This window comes from Ylistrum balloti, unplaced genomic scaffold (genome assembly GCF_031769215.1).
Source record: "Ylistrum balloti isolate Yb309-2 unplaced genomic scaffold, AGI_CSIRO_Ybal_v1 Utg371030, whole genome shotgun sequence".
Taxonomy (NCBI): Eukaryota; Metazoa; Mollusca; class Bivalvia; order Pectinida; family Pectinidae; genus Ylistrum; species Ylistrum balloti.
Window position 1 is genome coordinate 26970 of NW_026782572.1, and position 19286 is coordinate 46255.

The 19286-nt window shown below is 38.4% G+C and overlaps 1 protein-coding gene across 3 annotated transcripts in view; it reads left to right on the forward strand.

Annotated features, from left to right (window-relative positions):
- The window catches only part of LOC132560190 (dihydrofolate reductase-like), a 31997-nt gene extending 13699 nt beyond the window's left edge, over nucleotides 1-18298 (forward strand). For 2 of the 3 annotated variants that reach the window (XM_060224842.1, XM_060224843.1), the window contains exons 7-12: nucleotides 11053-11153; nucleotides 13492-13541; nucleotides 14369-14474; nucleotides 16027-16159; nucleotides 16425-16534; nucleotides 18147-18298. In XM_060224842.1, coding sequence (XP_060080825.1) covers nucleotides 11053-11153; nucleotides 13492-13541; nucleotides 14369-14474; nucleotides 16027-16159; nucleotides 16425-16534; nucleotides 18147-18237 — 591 coding nt within the window. In that variant the 3' untranslated portion in view covers nucleotides 18238-18298. The remainder of the gene's footprint in view (nucleotides 1-11052; nucleotides 11154-13491; nucleotides 13542-14368; nucleotides 14475-16026; nucleotides 16160-16424; nucleotides 16535-18146) is intronic. The other variant, XM_060224844.1, reaches the window with a different exon arrangement.
- The last annotated feature ends 988 nt before the right edge of the window (nucleotides 18299-19286 follow it).

Genomic DNA, 19286 nt, shown 5'->3' on the forward strand with positions numbered 1-19286 from the left:
GGAAATAAGATAGCTGTTTAGGGACAGGATGAGGGAAATAAGATAGCTGTTTAGGGACAGGATGACGGAAAGAAGATAGCTGTTTAGGGACAGGATGAGGGAAAGAAGATAACTGTTTAGGGACAGGATGAGGGAAAGAAGATAACTGTTTAGGGACAGTAGGAAAGCAAAAACATGTTGTTAAGGGACAGGATGAGGGAAAGAAGATAGCTGTTTAGGGACAGGATGAGGGAAAGAAGATAGCTGTTTAGGGACAGGATGAGGGAAAGAAGATAACTGTTTAGGGACAGTCGGAAAGCAAGAAAATGTTGTTAAGGGACAGGATGAGGGAAAGAAGATAGCTGTTTAGGGACAGGATGAAGGAAAGAAGATAGCTGTTTAGGGACAGGATGAGGGAAAGAAGATAGCTGTTTAGGGACAGGTTGAGGGAAATAAGATAACTGTTTAGGAACAGGATGAGGGAAAGAAGATAGCTGTTTAGGGACAGGATGAGGGAAAGAAGATAGCTGTTTATGGACAGGATGAGGGAAATAAGATAACTGTTTAGGGACAGTAGGAAAGCAAGACAATGTTGTTTAGGGACAGGATGAGGGAAAGAAGATAGCTGTTTATGGACAGGATGAGGGAAATAAGATAACTGTTTAGGGACAGTAGGAAAGCAAGACAATGTTGTTTAGGGACAGGATGAGGAAATAAGATAGCTGTTTAGGGACAGGATGAAGGAAAGAAGATAGCTGTTTATGGACAGGATGAGGGAAAGAAGATAGCTGTTTAGGGACAGGATGAGGGAAATAAGATAACTGTTTAGGGACAGTAGGAAAGCAAGACAATGTTGTTAAGGGACAGGATGAGGGAAAGAAGATAGCTGTTTAGGGACAGGATGAGGGAAAGAAGATAGCTGTTTATGGACAGGATGAGGGAAATAAGATAACTGTTTAGGGACAGTAGGAAAGCAAGACAGTGTTGTTTAGGGACAGGATGAGGGAAAAAAGATAGCTGTTTAGGGACAGGATGAGGGAAATAAGATAGCTGTTTAGGGACAGGATGAGGGAAATAAGATAGCTGTTTAGGGACAGGATGAGGGAAAGAAGATAGCTGTTTAGGGACAGGATGAGGGAAATAAGATAGCTGTTTAGGGACGAGAAAGGCAAGAAGAACGTTATTATTATTATCATTACAGTCTAAATGATCCCTCAACATTTTAAAGGTGATTAGGACCATCAACCGGTAAAAGGAGAAATAGAGATAAAGGCAGGAAAGTAGTTCTTCAACAATACGGTTTAGGATGAAATTTTTTGAGAATCTTTTAGGAATATATGCAGAGCCTAATTGAAGTTTTTCGTGAACCTGACCGTCATTCTCTCGTTTAGCCGAGCTCTAGATAAAACGATAACATGATCAGTGCACATTACAACCACTGACCGAATATCGGGCGTCGAGCTAATGGACAAGAAGCCGAGTAAACATGGTTTGATGAGACCATCAGCAGACATACAGATACTCTTAAGTGTTCTAACTGAGTCTTATTCTGTCAATAAGTCCAATGTCGTCCTGGTGTCAGGTTCTGGAATGGGTTTCAGTCATTTAATTCCTCCTAGTTCCTCGATGAGTTGTGCTCACTACCGCTCTCCGCACCTCTAACATTTCATGGCAAGATTTTAGGTTCCATGAGCGACGCCGTGTGGATAAGACGAGAAGACTTGTCATACTAGTGAGCGGTCGGGACATTTTTTTCTCTCCCGAAACCCGCTCTAGACCAATCAAATCACTTCGGATGTGCCTCCACTTTTAAAAGGAGCATGGATGAAAGACTTGCAATTTATGTTTTCGTCCAGCACATCCCGACATGGTTTTGGAAAAACAGTACCGGAAATGAGAAAGAAAAAATGTTCATGCTGAACTCATAAAGAAAGGTTGTAGGGTTGTCTGGAACTTAAGAAGTAAAACATAACTTCGTTGTCCACCTTTATAAGGGCCATGCTGAACTCATAAAGAAAGGAAGGCGGGTTGTCTTGAACTTAAGGAATAAAACATACCTTCGTTATCCACCTTTATAAGGGTCATTTCTTCGTAGTTAGATGATGGACCATGCAAAACGCCATTGTCTGTGGTCCGTCCGCACACAGTTCTTGTTATCTGCTAGATGGATCTTTCTCAGGTTTCACTAGCAGATTATCATTGGTCCCTGGTTGTGCTCCTTTCAGTTTTGGACAGATCAAGAAAAAAGAAGACGGACATGAGGCCACGTTGAATTTTGGTCATGAAAAAGTTTTCTCTTTTGAATAGCTTGTTGGAGGTTGTGTCCTTTTGATTTTGGCACTAATGAGAAAAGAGAGAGAGAAAAAATGCTGACAAGTGGCCATCTTGGGTTTCGACAATTAAAATTTGTTATCGTTTCGTGGGTATTGCTGGATGTGTTTAGGTTACTCCTTTTACCTAGCTGTTGTGCCCATTTGAAATTTGGACTGATTAGAAAAAACAAAATGGCTTGCAGCGGCCATGTAAGATTTTGGCAACGAAAGTTATCGGCCACTTCCTACAAATTTGAACTAATCATGAAAATAAAAGGAAAAGAAGCGAAAAATCCCACTTAATTCTGTTGGTATGGTGAAATGGTAATCTGTACAATGCTTGTGACGTATTGTACGCATGTTGTCCCCGCCCCTACTTATCCCTTAACTTAACTTGAGTGTAAGGAACATCAAAATAGAAATCACCAGATTTATGTACATAGCTATCTATCCCACTGATCACGCACAGCTTGTCAACTCTGAGCACACGATAAAAATCTTCATGAATAACTAATCGTGCAGATTTGACGCATGATTCCAAATCACCAGCTCATCTATTACGCGCTTCGACGTAAACACTTTAATCCAACATGATGTACCACGTGACAGATTTCAATCGATGCAGTAGTGACTCTTCAGATATCGGAAGTTTAGCTTTAGACTTCAACAGAGATCATTTAGACAGTAATACAATCTTACTGTTATCCAGCAAGTCGTTCATATATGTCACCAATGTGTTATATAACCTGGAGCGTTTGTCATTGGCAAAGTTAATCGGAAATCTGTTATTGTGTCATATCAAAGACAATGACCATACGTCACGAGTTGAAACTGGCGCAAAAACGTTTGATTTTGTCTTCCATATTTTGACTTTGAAATCACCTGTAAGATATACCGCTTTTAGTCATATGATAACAAAACTTCTTGAATTTATTCTCGTTTCAAATGAAATTTTATGAATCTCTTCTCGAGGTTTTAATTTTCACTCGTCAGTGCTCGCAAAGATAAATATGTCTTATATTACTTTAATGAAATTTAAACGAAAAGAAATTTCTGTATGAGCGAACCGAACCAAAGTAAATGCCTGTTTATTGTACCTTTACGTCCTATTAACAGCCAAGGCCATGAAAAGCCGTGCCAGGTTTTGGATGGTGGCGGAAAGCCGGAGTTCATGGAGAGAAAATTCACAGTATTACACCAACACCTAAACATGAATAAATAGGACAGTGATATCTAGTCTCATATGTATAAATAGGACAGTGATATCTAGTCTCATATGTATAAATAGGACAGTGATATCTAGTCTCATATGTATAAATAGGACAGTGATATCTAGTCTCATATGTATAAATAGGACAGTGATATCTAGTCTCATATGTATAAATAGGACAGTGATATCTAGTCTCATATGTATAAATAGGACAGTGATATCTAGTCTCACCAGGTAAAGAAGATTCTCCAACCACAACTTCCTTAATAACGCCTATATCATTTGTCATAAATATATCTAAAACAGAGGATGAGTTTTCTGTAAAATGAGTGGTTTCGTAAACAAATTGAATAAAATTATATCGATACATGAAATCAACAATACGATAAGGGTTTGTAGCTAATTGATTTTCATTAAAATCACCTGTTCCCAATATACTATCCGATTTATAGTTAGCATTCATGTCAATAGAATGATCAATTAAATCGACGGACTTTTACGAAGTTGTTTGATTGGTTAAAAGTTTCTGTCTTGTGGGTTTCTTTTGTTGTCCTTAGTACTACGGAACATTTGAATTCTATCTCTCCGAGTACACGGAGTTGAAATAATTTTGACCCCGTTACACGTGTCACCGGGGTCGTTAAAGACAACACACGCTGAGGTTCTTGTTTCCACTACGTTTTTTTAAAAACAGTAAACCTCGGATAAGTCGAAGTCGATGGGACCAAGTAAAATATTCGACTTATCCGATGGTTCGACTCAACAGTGCTTTTGTCTATCGTCTGTAATCGAGACATCGTATATTTAAACTGACCCTATTTTCGCCGATCGTGTCTGATAGCAAGGTGTTAATGAAAAGAATAAGACAACATCTCTGTTTTATAATAACAATTATCTTTTATTAAAATACAAATAAATCGTAGGTCAATGACAGTTACTGTAATCATCATTGTCACAAACACGTGGATTATGTGTACAAGATTGCACAAAAGACACACGTTACACTGGGTACTTCGTGCAAACAATACTTACAAAATACATGTACACATATTGTGCTCACATTTATAGCATTTGTATCGTTGAGACAAATATTCTCCATCGAATACACTAAGCAAGGTCATAGAAATTTTTCCGGAGATGTAAGTCATCATGGCCAAAAGTTCGTCACACTCCTCGGAGTTCTCGGAATGCGTCATGATGGTGTCGCAGGCATCGCGGACGGCAGTAGATCCAGTTATCCCCCCAGATGACTTGGGTCCTTCACTAGATTGCTCATTTGAACTCATGATTGAGAGTGTGGAATGAATGACAAATCCCGAATTTTCACCCTAATTTATAGCCCCCTTTTACACTTCCACTCAAATGTTGACATGTTCACTCAAATAGAATAACAACTCACGGGCGAAAAGTAAACATGAGATGTTTTATTTCAATGGCTGTTTGATCGCATAGTTCTTGGTTAAATGAGATATTTACCTGTGCACCTGTATAAACAAAAGGATTAGGTGGATCGATACCCTGACATTACATTGTGCATATAGGCCACCGTTACGGCTGACCGATCACACTCGTTACCGACTAGGAAAATTTACCTGAGACAACGTGTTGTCTGAATGTTCGACACAAACATGGATTTTTTTTGTACGATTTAGAAGGGACGGACCACGAAATATATTCGACACAACCACAGTATTCGATTCAACAGTGTTCGATTCATCCGTGTTTAATTTACTAAGATAAAGAGGAGAAAAAATCGGGACCTAACGAAACGTTCGACTCATCCGATGTATTCGACTCATGCATGTTCGACGAAAGTGAGTTTCACTGTATATAAAGATGAAACCAGGCCTCCCACCGCAGTCGCTATCCAAGTTCCCTTTTTGTAAGTATACAAGTATAGCTGCTCTCACTAGCACGGTCAGAGCTCGAGTGACGGGTTATTTAGGGACCGGGGCGGTATTAGGGGGTAAGTGGCGGAAATGCCTGTGACACGCATGCCGGGTTTAGCGGTCAGTGTCATTGGTCACGTCGTATATATTTACTAAACATACACATGTACGTGTACACGGGACATCACGTGACACGATTACACTATTACAACACAGGTACATCGGTACGATGTATGTATACGGATTCCGTAAACCACATGGGTTACACACGAGAAGGAAAGTGCTCAATCACCGCGGCCCCTACCGGTAACAATGTCAGCCCTTATCGACTGTCAATATATACCACCTGTGCTGACATTGATGGAAGGTCAGCAACTCTGTTAAATCAGAATGATAGGACCAATAGTCTACAACGACGTCACGTGAACATCCCATCCAACCAGCTGATGTACATCTGTAACATTGAAACATATTAATTAAATATATTTAAATTAGTCTTGTTACCAGCTATACCATTTAAAAAGAGGATCTTAAACGAAACTGCATTCCATGTGGGATTAAGAAACCGTAAGTCTTTCGCCGAAGCAGTTGAAACGGTTGGACCGGTTGAACCTGCAAGAAAAACATCATGTACAGATTGGGACCGAGGCTGGACTGCGGATTATTTGTCACGTGCTGATTGAGGGGTCCAGTCATATCTGTCCGAAACTAACTTGATGAATATCATTAGTTTTCAGAATTTCAGCATAGAGCAGGGTAGGTGCACTGACATATTTCCGGAAGCATTATGCTATTAAGTATGAGTGAAATGGATAATATCTTAATTTTAGTTAATTGTATTATGCTTGACAGGGAATTCTGAAACTGTGCATTTTAAGCATTACATATATCAGTTGCAGCATCCAGTATATGTGCGTTCGTGTTTTTGGAATAATCGCAAAACCACCTGAACCGTTTACGCAAAAGTGGCCTTTGAATGTTTGATTTCGCCTCGCGAAAGGCTCGATATATGGAAACGAATGCAAGATTCTATTTATCACATAACTCAAATACATCAACAAATATTCGTGAAAACAACATCTGATTAAAGACGAAAGTTTGCGATATTCTCTATTCCTTTTTCATTGATGACTTCACAATGAAGAAAATAGGATTCTCCAGTCAATCGATTTCCCGCGTGTTAAAAGAAAACTAAGTGATATGTGTGTTCACACTGATAGCGGGTTAGTTTTGTGATTAAATGAAACCCAGTCTTTACCTAGTTGCTGCCATATCGTTTCAGTTCACATCCTTTCTACCACTGAAGGGAGTGATCTCCAACTCTACAAGTCCCGCTTCACTGCGTTTGACTCTTTCCGCCAAAGTATGTATCGGACACGGTTACGAAGTCTGGGTTGTTCAACATATGTTAGACAAGTGATTAATATATGTTAAGTACAGAGATATACGTCAGACTGATATTAAGGAGATAAAATCAAATCCAGAACATTGCTATTCAATTTGAGTCGTAAACAGATTTTCAAAGCTAGGATGCTTTGGTTTGATCTTCGCCAGTATTTCATGGCAATACCCCATGGTCTCTATCATCGCAGGAAAATCGTCTCTCGGTGTCCTACATTCATTCATTCATTTCTTTATTCCTCCAAAATTGAAGAGTTACAAATGAAGATACATGTACTTATATTATATTATGACACAAAGTATTTAGAAATATAATGAAGAAAGAGAAAGGTACAGAGAAGCGATAATGAAGTGATAATTACAAGGACATAAAATTAATGCTGACTAACGACTAGTTTAATGTAAGTAAAGAGGCCTTTTCGGCAAAAATACAACAGTCTTTTGCAAATGGACTTCCAAGAATAGTGGCAATTTGAACCTCTCTACACGAGTTAACTAGTGTAACATAGACATTCACCGGGTAGTCGTTGACTATTTTGGTGAAAAAAATGTCACGTAGATTTAATACTGTGGAACTACTGCAGTCAAAAATACAGTGGGCAACTGCATCGTCGACTAGTAGTTTGTACTGAGCACAAGATAGTTCGCAATTTGGAGGAACGCACCAAAGCTTTGCTACATTTTTATAAGTCTGGTAGAGATATGGAGAACATTTCGCAAGGTACCATAGAGGAGAGGGACTAACATCCCGCTGCAAATGTTTAAATCTGCAAAAATCATCACTGTTATTTAGACGTTCACTCCAACCAGAGGAGTACGTGCTGATCAGAATGTTCTTTGTTAGGTGTTTCCAGTGGCTTTTAGGCGGAAAGACACCAGTTTGCAAAAATTGGTATAAAAAATCTTGTAAATCACACCGGTGAAATAGATTCCACATATCTAGAATAATGTCAACTTTCTTGCCACGGAAGCCGAAATATACGAAAAAGTCTCTTTAAGAACAACCTTTTAACTGCTAAACGAGTATCTATATCGCATAAAGCAGAGAAAAAACGGAGCTTTGATAGCTCAATACAAAGGCGAATAGATGTAAACCCGAGCATACTTAGGGCAATATCGGATCTAGTCCGGCGAGGAAAACCTTGAATCAGCTTTGCACATAAGTGATGAACTGATTCAATGCGATTCCATTCGGTTTCTGAAAGAGAATGCCAAAGTTCACAGCCAAAAAGACTGCTTGGCATCACAACAGATTTATACAACTTGGCACCTGTCAAGGGATTAATGCCGGTGCCAAACAAATTACAATGAAGCAGGGCAAAGCACTGTCCACGTAGCTTATGCACAATCTCATCGACATCTGGACTGCCTGGTTTGAACTTGTTAATAAAAATACCAACATGTTTACAATTTGTAGATTCAACCACGGCATCGCAACCGAGATTCCAATTACGATTATTAGCCTTTGAAAATACACTTTTACTTCCATTAAATACAATAACGGTTGATTTCGAAGCATTATAGAAAAATCTCCACTTACAACCATAGTTATAGCAGATGTCCATAAGATTGTCTAAGCCACGTTTACATAGAGACAGCAGCGTTATATCGTCTGCTTGAGTTGGGACATGTAGCATTTACACCATACAAATCTAGAGCATATTTTGAAAAACAATTCATCAAGTAAATCATTAATGAAAAATGTATAGAGCCAGGGTGAAATAATGCTCCCCTGACGCGTACCTTGGCATATCGTGAACCAGTTAGAGATGAAACCTTGGTATAAAACTGCACTATACATATTGGAATATATCGAAACAATCACGTGAAGGTACTTTGACTTGAGACCTAAATTGTGAAGTTTGTAAAATAGGCCGTTATGCCAAACACAGTCAAATGCCTTGGCAGCGTCAGGAAAACAGGTAAAAAGTTTGTTGTTACTGTCGCAAGCATAAGAGACTGATTCATGAACTAAAAATGACGTCATTGTGCTACTAACATTTCTTTGAAACCCGTTTTGTACCGGATTAGGTACAAGTAAATCCTGAGCTTCAAGCCTAATAAGTAACAGTTTTTCAAAAACTTTCAAAATAACTGGCAGCAAAGAGATAGCACGGTAACTATTTGTATCGTTTTTTGGTTTGTTATGACCTTTATACAGTGTAGAGATAAGACCTTTAGTGAGGAGAGAAGGGACATATTCTAGCCTTACAAAAGCATGAAAAAGAACATGTAAACAATCGTACATAGTATCAGGAGCGTAAAGTATGTGCTCGTATACAATAAGGTCGTAACCAGCTGCCTTACCACATGGTAAGCCTTTACAGACAGCTTTTATCTCAAATTTGGAGAATTCTTCACCAAAATTATCGTCTATTTCATGATAGGACAAAATATTGGCCACTGAGGTATTAACTCTTTTTTCAAAGGGAGTATCAAAGCTCGCAGATTCGGACTTAGAATAAATTTCACTAAAATATTCACCCCAATGAAAGGCTAGGAGACCTGGATCTCTGACGGCGGTTCCACTAAAGTTCATATCCGTACCATCAGCGCCAGAAGAAGTCTTGCGGCGCCTTTTGACCAAAGACCAAAAGGACTTTTGATTAACGTCCGAGCACTTTTCGAAATCACAAATAAACCATTACATATATATATAAACCTTGATAAACCTTCAGACTTATATCTACATTGTATGTCCGTGATAAACCTTCATACTTATATCTACATTGTATACCGTGATAAACCTTCAGTTTATATCTACATTGTATGTCGTGATAAACCTTCAGACTTATATCTATATCTACATTGTATACCGTGATAAACCTTCAGACTTATATCTATATCTACATTGTATACCGTGATAAACCTTCAGACTTATATCTATATCTACATTGTATGTCCGTGATAAACCTTCAGACTTATATCTATATCTACATTGTATATCGTGATAAACCTTCAGACTTATATCTATATCTACATTGTATACCGTGATAAACCTTCAGACTTATATCTATATCTACATTGTATACCGTGATAAACCTTCAGACTTATATCTATATCTACATTGTATACCGTGATAAACCTTCAGACTTATATCTATATCTACATTGTATACCGTGATAAACCTTCAGACTTATATCTACATTGTATACCGTGATAAACCTTCAGACTTATATCTATATCTACATTGTATACCGTGATAAACCTTCAGACCGTGATAAACCTTCAGACTTATATCTATATCTACATTGTATACCGTGATAAACCTTCAGACTTATATCTATATCTACATTGTATACCGTGATAAGCATAATAAAGGATAAATCACATGATTCCTCTTATTGGCTGTATTCTGATTTGCATCATATAAACAAACCAGTAAGAAGTTAAGTAATAAAGAGCCACGAATTTCATTACTGCCCCTAGCCATCATAACGTTACTTTTATAAGTAACGAAAACGGGACATCCAGTCCCGACCAGAGTGTATTTCGGTACCCTTAATAACAGCATTTATCGTGTTATATATATTCTGATAGGGATTGTGGTATACCGTCAAAATGGCCATCCAACTTGCCAGATGACAACTTGACGGATTAAAAGCTGTTCCATTTTGCGGATTAAGCGGTCGATAATATGTTGCGTAAGATAGCAATACGTTTAGGGGATGAAAATACAAACATTGAACTGTCTTGTAACGGTATTTATGGTCGTTATAAACGACTCCTGCGGTCAAATCTAGCATTTTACGGCTTAATGAAAACTACACGTGAAATTTGCTTCTTGATAGCGTTCGATTTGTAGCGTTTTGATACAAGGAAACCGTAAACATTTGTCAGTAAATGGATTGCCTGTCAAACTAACTCTACTCTTATGGAACTCTTCAGCTTCTGTAGATACGGTATAATGTGTTACTGTGCAGCCATTTCCACGTGTTCTCTATGTCAAGATCACTGAGTCGAAACGTTTTCATAACAAATGTGTCATTTAGATATGTATCGTGTTGCCTTAACGAGCTTTATCATTTTTTTTTCAATCGAACAAGGCTTCGTTATCCGTGAATATCTTCTTGGTGTTGTCATCACCGCTGGCGAGACTGGTGACTTCGAGCTATTAAACGTAGTGTCATATAAGGACGTTTACGGACATCACATAAGGGTATACCTTTCCCGGTCAGGACAGTGACAACGAGACTGAATATTAAACCCTCGACCTAGATACGGGAAGACAATCTATGTGACAGCATTTTTTATATTTCAGTGTGTGACAAAAGCAAGCGAGATGTCGTTCAACGTCATGGCAGCTATGTGTAGTAACAGAGGTATCGGGATGGCGAACAAACTTCCTTGGCCGTCGTTAAGGTAGGTTTAATTACCCAGAATGCCATGGCCACAGATAAGGTAGGTTTTATTTACCCAGAATGCCATGGCCACAGATAAGGTAGGTTTTATTTACCCAGAATGCCATGGCCACAGATAAGGTAGGTTTTATTACCCAGAATGCCATGGCCACAGATAAGGTAGGTTTTATTACCCAGAATCCCATGGCCACAGATAAGGTAGGTTTTATTTACCCAGAATGCCATGGCCACAGATAAGGTAGGTTTTATTACCCAGAATGCCATGGCCACAGATAAGGTAGGTTTTATTTACCCAGAATGCCATGGCCACAGATAAGGTAGGTTTTATTTACCCAGAATGCCATGGCCACAGATAAGGTAGGTTTTATTTACCCAGAATGCCATGGCCACAGATAAGGTAGGTTTTATTTACCCAGAATCCCATGGCCACAGATAAGGTAGGTTTTATTACCCAGAATGCCATGGCCACAGATAAGGTAGGTTTTATTTACCCAGAATGCCATGGCCACAGATAAGGTAGGTTTTATTTACCCAGAATGCCATGGCCACAGATAAGGTAGGTTTTATTTACCCAGAATGCCATGGCCACAGATAAGGTAGGTTTTATTTACCCAGAATGCCATGACCACAGATAAGGTAGGTTTTATTTACCCAGAATGCCATGGCAGTTGTTAATATTTTTTACTCAGAATTCCACAGTTTCCTATGACTGTTGTTAAAGAATGTTGTTTAAATTTGTTACCAAGCAACCAAGAATTCGGTGAACGATTTTCTAAGTTATGTGTGTAACAGGGTGAAAACACCACGCCAAAGCTTGTTTTCTTCTTAATAACATTTATTCAATGCATAAAAAACCATAGAAAAGAACCAAAGACAAACACTTAGTATTGCACACACAACATCAGGGGACATAACTCTCGCACTGTATAATTACCTATTTTTTTCCTCTATTATCTAAATTATGGCAAATACAAACTGTTTACCAACTTTACAATATAATTAGATTATTTAAATCAACATTACTTATACAGTACTGTTATATGATTAAATAATACAAAACACAGAAAATACTTCTATGACTAAATTGTCTTACTTTCCTGAAACATACATATACTGTCCATATTTCATATTCATTAACATCGAATATACATTTCAACGTAATAATTTTATATAGTAAACTCACCCTACATATGGTGTAGAGGTTTATAGAGGTTCTCTAATATACACACTTGAAACTATGCTGTCTCCCGCTATCACTCTCCAATTATCTATAAAATTAATACAACTACTTAATACTTGTCATATACCGTTTAACATGACAATAGACAACACAAATTGAGAATTAAAAATATGATCAGGCAAATTTGTAGCACTGCAGATAAACTTGGGATAGCCAAACTTCCAAAGAGAAAAATGATACATGTATTATACTATATACTTTATATTAAAAAAATACATTTATTCTACAGGACTAATTTATTGTAATATATATTAAACAATAAATTAACTACAATATTCTGAAATACTAGTAAATATATAACTTACCAATTATAATACATCTTTCCCCTTGGGAATCTAAATCTGTTCTACAACAAAGAACTGAATACCGATGTTCAAATCAAGCTTACTTTCCCTCTCATGATGGAATCTAGCCAATCAAAATCGTCAATGTCGGTTCACTGGACAGGTCAGTGGCTGTCATAGGTCAAACTTGTGCATGTACATGTATTTACCATATATGGGATTCATACAGGTAATAGTGAGTACAATTCACATCACAAGACATACTTACCTGGCATTCTATAACTAAAAATGAAACATTATAAATATCTGACCCATGTCAGACATATAGACATGTTACCTATTAAAAATACATATAAAGTTAACAACCTGACCCTTGTCAGAAGATATAAAATATGCATTTCTGACATTGTCAAAACATGCCCTAGTACTTAGGTAAAATTAAAAAGCATAAATAACACACTGTCACATGTGTTTATGACCCAGAATTCCTTGATCATTGTTATTGTAAAACAGAATTCCCTGATCAAAGAGGTTAAAGAAAATGTTGTCAAATAATATCGTGATTCTGGGCAAAATGCATTCTGTTGGCTGTAGAATTTTTTTTAAATAAATGAAACAAAACAGAAAAAAAATAGCGACAATGACAGCAGCGACAACTAAACCCAGTTACCCCCCCCCCCCCCGCCCCCCCCCTTCCCGCTCTTTGTTTATTGTATTTCTGTTACCAGTAAAAGTCCTCGTGGTGGTTCTGTCTGTTGTTATCTTTTTGGTCAAAATACCCCATTTTACATGTATGTTCTTTTTATGCATTTCAGCAAGGAATACCGATATTACATGAACCTTACATCTAAGACATCAGACCCAGGTATGGAACATGGGGGTTTACATTTAAAACATAAATACTTGATATCTCTGCGAGAGTTCCTCCGATATTTCAGAATATGATTAGATGATATGTAAAACTTGATGTTTTGATACTCTGGGTAAATACAATGTGTAAACTGAATCTACTGAGAGGCTTTATACATATGACATAGATTCGGAACGGGATGCCGATGAACTGTGGCGGACGTGAGTAACACTATATCATTGCGCCACTCCCCATAATATGACAATGGGCATAAAATGTAGGACTTTAATGTATATGTACGGTAAGAAGTGAGAAGTTATGGGGATTGACCTCTAACCCTGGTATATACCGAGTCTGTCTGATGTATTGACGTTCAACCTTCATTGTAATGATTCAAAACCTTTGGAACCTTTTATACATCAAAATGTAAAGTGACACCATACACGCCGGGTTTATAATTCCACAGTGTTGAAAAGTAGTAAGAAGTCATCAACATTATGATGTTACCGGGAAAATCTCGAAAATAAAGATTATACTCAATGGTCGTTCACAACAGCAGATATCGGCTACAAAACAAGCGATACCTTTTATCAAAGGTAAACCTTATAGGAAAAATATTGAAAAATCTTGATATAGAGGCAACCTTCAATAAGTTATTTTATACGTGATACCAATATCCGTTTTCGTGAACACCGAGTGAGTGTAAAACACACCAAACACCCCTTACATGTTTTAGTTAGTGACAGGAACGACAACTCTGTGTAAAAGATAATGATGCAGTTTCTCCATGTTTTAGTTATATTAACATATTTAGGTAAGTAATAATGAAGATTTTTCTGTAGGTAAAAAGTGCGTCAATATCAAAGGTCGTGTGACGTGGCAATGCACGAGTATGGAAGAGAAAGCACGTGACTCTATCATCAACATCGTGATAAGCCGGAATCCGACGTAAGTGTTTGTACAAACTACTGTAGCAGTCCTATGTAAATTTTGGGGTCATTTTCGGTCGAGGCACATCGCTCTTGTTTTGGTTTTGCTCCTAGTACACATTGTAGCCGTATAAGCCCAGGTCATATATTTCCCCAGGTAAACGACAGTCATTATACCATGAATGCAATACCATTGGTTTGCCTTTTTGCTGGTACTAGAACAAAGAGACGTGAATCTCCATTAACACTGCTATAGGCATCCGTCCTGTTTGTAGAGATGAAAATCGATGTACTTCCGTTTGTTGATTAGATAAAAAAGAAGGCATATTGTTTGTTTGAAGTTTTACATCCTCGCACGCGCATCAGCAAGGGTGATGTGATCCATGGATGACGTAATTACCAACGGACACTTCAACGTGCACCCAACAGAAATGTCATCAACTGTTCAAGTTAACATGACTTTCTCTCCGATCACTTTATACTGACAAGTCAACATGCTACCCAGGCCACACCCAGTCACATCATACCGACAACATGCTAACATGACACCCAGGCCACACCCAGTCACATCATACCAACAACATGCTAACATGACACCCAGTCCACACCCAGTCAGCTCATACTGACAACATGCTAACATGTCACCCAGGCCACACCCATTCACATCATACCGACAACATGCTAACATGACACCCAGTCCACACCCAGTCAGCTCATACTGACAACATGCTAACATGTCACCCAGGCCACACCCATTCACATCATACCGACAACATGCTAACATGACACCCAGGCCACACCCAGTCACATCATACCGACAACATGCTAACATGCTACCCAGGCCTAACCCAGTCACATCATACGACAACATGCTAATATGACACTCAGTCACATCATACCGGCAACATGCTAACATGACATCCAGGCCTAGCCCAGTCACATCATACCAACAACATGCTAATATGACACCCAGTCACATCATACTGAGAACATGCTAACATGACACCCAGTCACATCATACAGACAACACGCTAACTTGTCACCCAGGCCTAACCCTGTCACATTATAATGGTAACATGCTAACATGACACCCAGGCCACACCCAGTCACATCATACTGACAACATGCTAACATGACACCCAGGCCACACCCTGTCACTTTATACTGACAAAATGCTAACATGACACCCAGGCCACACCCTGTCACTTTATACTGACAACATGCTAACATGACACCCAGGCCACACCCTGTCACTTTATACTGACAACATGCTAACATGACACCCAGGCCACACCCTGTCACTTTATACTGACAACATGCTAACATGACACCCAGGCCACACCCTGTCACTTTATACTGACAACATGCTAACATGACACCCAGGCCTAGCCCAGTCACATCATACCGACAACATGCTAACATGACATGCTTGATGCTATACAATATAAATATTGATATACAATGTTTTTATTTCTTTCTGTTTTTTTTTTGTTTTTTGGTTATTTTTTGTGTACAAGTTGCTTAGAACATGATATGTTAGAATCTAAGCGACTTCCTTTTCCCTTTTTAAGCGCCGAGATTTCAGGAGACCCATATGTCCATAAAGTAGTGGCCAGTCTGGATGAGGCTCTTGAATATGTCAGCATAACATTACATGACCAAGTGGAGACTGTGTGGGTGATGGGAGGACAAAGTATATACACGGTACATTCAAGTACAGATTAGATATCTGAATGATTTTTCCAACCTCGATAATACTAATATGAAGATTGTATTTTTCGAGATGTTCTGTTTTCAATAACAGAATAACAATGCAAAAAAAAAAAAATTCAGACAAAAACATAATCCTTTTGATTTCATCAACGAAAAATACAGGCTTTCTGTTTCAAACTTTTTATGAAATCATGAAAATCTGAAGCACAGAGGAAACATACTTATTAATAATGACAACGATTTTCTCATTGTACAGGATGCAGTCAACCATCCACAATGTAATAAAATCTATCTGACACATATATATGGAGAGTATGAAGCAGACACGTTTTTTCCGCCTTTTGAGGGCAGATTCCACGAAGATAAGTAAGTAACAAGTAAAAATACTGTAATAGGTCAAATATTAGGTCAGTGTGCCTCCAGATACTGTGATGGGTCAAATATTAGGTCAGTGTGCCTCCAGATACTGTGATGGATCAAATATTAGGTCAGTGTGCCTCCAGATACTGTAATAGGTCAAATATTAGGTCAGTGTGCCTCCAGATACTGTGATAGGTCAAATATTAGGTCAGTGTGCCTCCAGATACTGTGATAGGTCAAATATTAGGTCAGTGTGCCTCCAGATACTGTGATGGGTCAAATATTAGGTCAGTGTGCCTCCAGATACTGTGATAGGTCAAATATTAGGTCAGTGTGCCTCCAGATACTGTGATAGGTCAAATATTAGGTCAGTGTGCCTCCAGATACTGTAATAGGTCAAATATTAGGTCAGTGTGCCTCCAGATACTGTAATAGGTCCAATATTAGGTCAGTGTGCCTCCAGATACTGTGATGGGTCAAATATTAGGTCAGTGTGCCTCCAGATACTGTGATGGGTCAAATATTAGGTCAGTGTGCCTCCAGATACTGTGATAGGTCAAATATTAGGTCATTGTGCCTCCAGATACTGTGATAGGTCAAATATTAGGTCAGTGTGCCTCCAGATACTGTGATGGGTCAAATATTAGGTCAGTGTGCCTCCAGATTCTGTGATGGGTGAAATATTAGGTCAGTGTGCCTCCAGATACCGTGATAGGTCAAATATTAGGTCAGTGTGCCTCCAGATACTGTGATGGGTCAAATATTAGGTCAGTGTGCCTCCAGATTCTGTGATGGGTGAAATATTAGGTCAGTGTGCCTCCAGATACTGTGATAGGTCAAATATTAGGTCAGTGTGCCTCCAGATACTGTGATAGGTCAAATATTAGGTCAGTGTGCCTCCAGATACTGTGATAGGTCTAATATTAGGTCAGTGTGCCTCCAGATACTGTGATAGGTCAAATATTAGGTCAGTGTGCCTCCAGATACTGTAATAGGTCAAATATTAGGTCAGTGTGCCTCCAGATTCTGTGACAGGTCAAATATTATGTCAGAATGCCTGCAGACATACAGCAATATAACACTACATCAAATCTGAAGCCTTGAAAACTGTCTGTATATTGTCCCTTAGTGGTTCTTGAAAAACTTAACTGTTGAACATACAGAAGTGAAATCAAATGTGAAATGGTTCTGTCATCTATGGACTTGGAGTGTCCACCAATAATTGGGCTAATAACAGACACTTTTAAAGTGTCATCACACAGAAATGAAAATGCAAATGGCTGGCAAGTACTTGTGCATCTGAGCGAAAATTAGGGTGCATGAAGTATCATTTGAAGGTCTTTGGTATGTTATGGCTTGTTGACAAAACCCAGAGCTTGGAATACACATGAAAATGAACATTCAAATATCTAGTCAGAAGAATATTCAAATAGAAATTTCTGTCAAACTGACATCCCTAATAAAAACATTTCAATTCATGGACATAATGAACTTTATAATTTCAAATTTATGAGTCAATTATTTTCAATTTTTGAGCCATTGGTATAATATACTAAGACATGATAGACACACCTTGATACATGGATACCTATAATGTTTGATCTGTGTTTATTTCCAGGTCTGTTGCTTTAGATCGAACACTACAGGAGGAACGTGGTGTTACATATAAATACAAGGTGTACTGTCCGAGGCATCAAGCGAGCTGTTGATGACCATTTCCTTATGGTTATTTGTTTGTATGACTGTGAAAAATAAAGGTATTTGAAAGAATCATTTCTTTTTAATCATTTTGTTTTACTGGCCATGAAAAATTTGGTAGTTTGTTATGGGTTTATATAAGGTTCCCATGATGATGACATCTGAATTGGAGCAAGTTAACACCAGACTACAGATTCATATACTCAATGTGTTGCTAACACTATGTGCTAAGAATGCTTTTAAAAGTGTTTTTGAAAAAATATTTGCTACAAAACTGTCAAAAGGGGCCACTCAAAGAAGCATAGAAAATTGGCCTTTATACACAGGTGTTTTTTTTATATAAAGTTCAATTACTATAAACTGTATTATACAGGGAACAAAAACAGCTGTGTGATCTTTAAGATTGGTTGGGCTGTAGTTTGTTACCTCTTTAAAATTGCCTTAACTTTAGAAATCTCTCACCAATTCCTACCATTTACTAGAGTGTTATGGCAACATTGCCCAAGTTCTTAACTTGTTTATCTTAGATTTACTATAAAATATAACAAATATATATAATACTGGACTTTAGACTCTAAAACTCATGTTCACCAACTGTACTTTAGAATACAGGATTTCCTGGTATTAGTTGAAATCTACAATCACAGAATATGCTTAACAGTGGAGTATTTAATTTTTGTAACTCAAATTGGGCTGGTGGCAGCTCGTTGGCAGGCACAATTGGCAGACAGCATTTTAGATGCCGCTAATTCTGTTTGCCACCGGCCTATTTTTCCAATCGTGCCTGTGATCAGGGTACCAACTGGGCACATTTCAAAGTTGTGTGGTGGCCATAAAGTGGCAGGTTTTTTACTCTGTCGCTAGGTTTGAGGGCCTTCAAGCTTTGGTCGGTAATCGGTAGGAATGAACTGTCACTCTCCAGCATCCGCCCTGCTGCCGTTATGCTACCGACATGCCACCATACAATTTCAAAATATCTGCCGGCAGCAGGGTGGGGATTGAAAGGCATCTGGGAGGCGGCTGTCAGTGTTGGTAGGTGGCAGGATGGCAATCTGTCGAG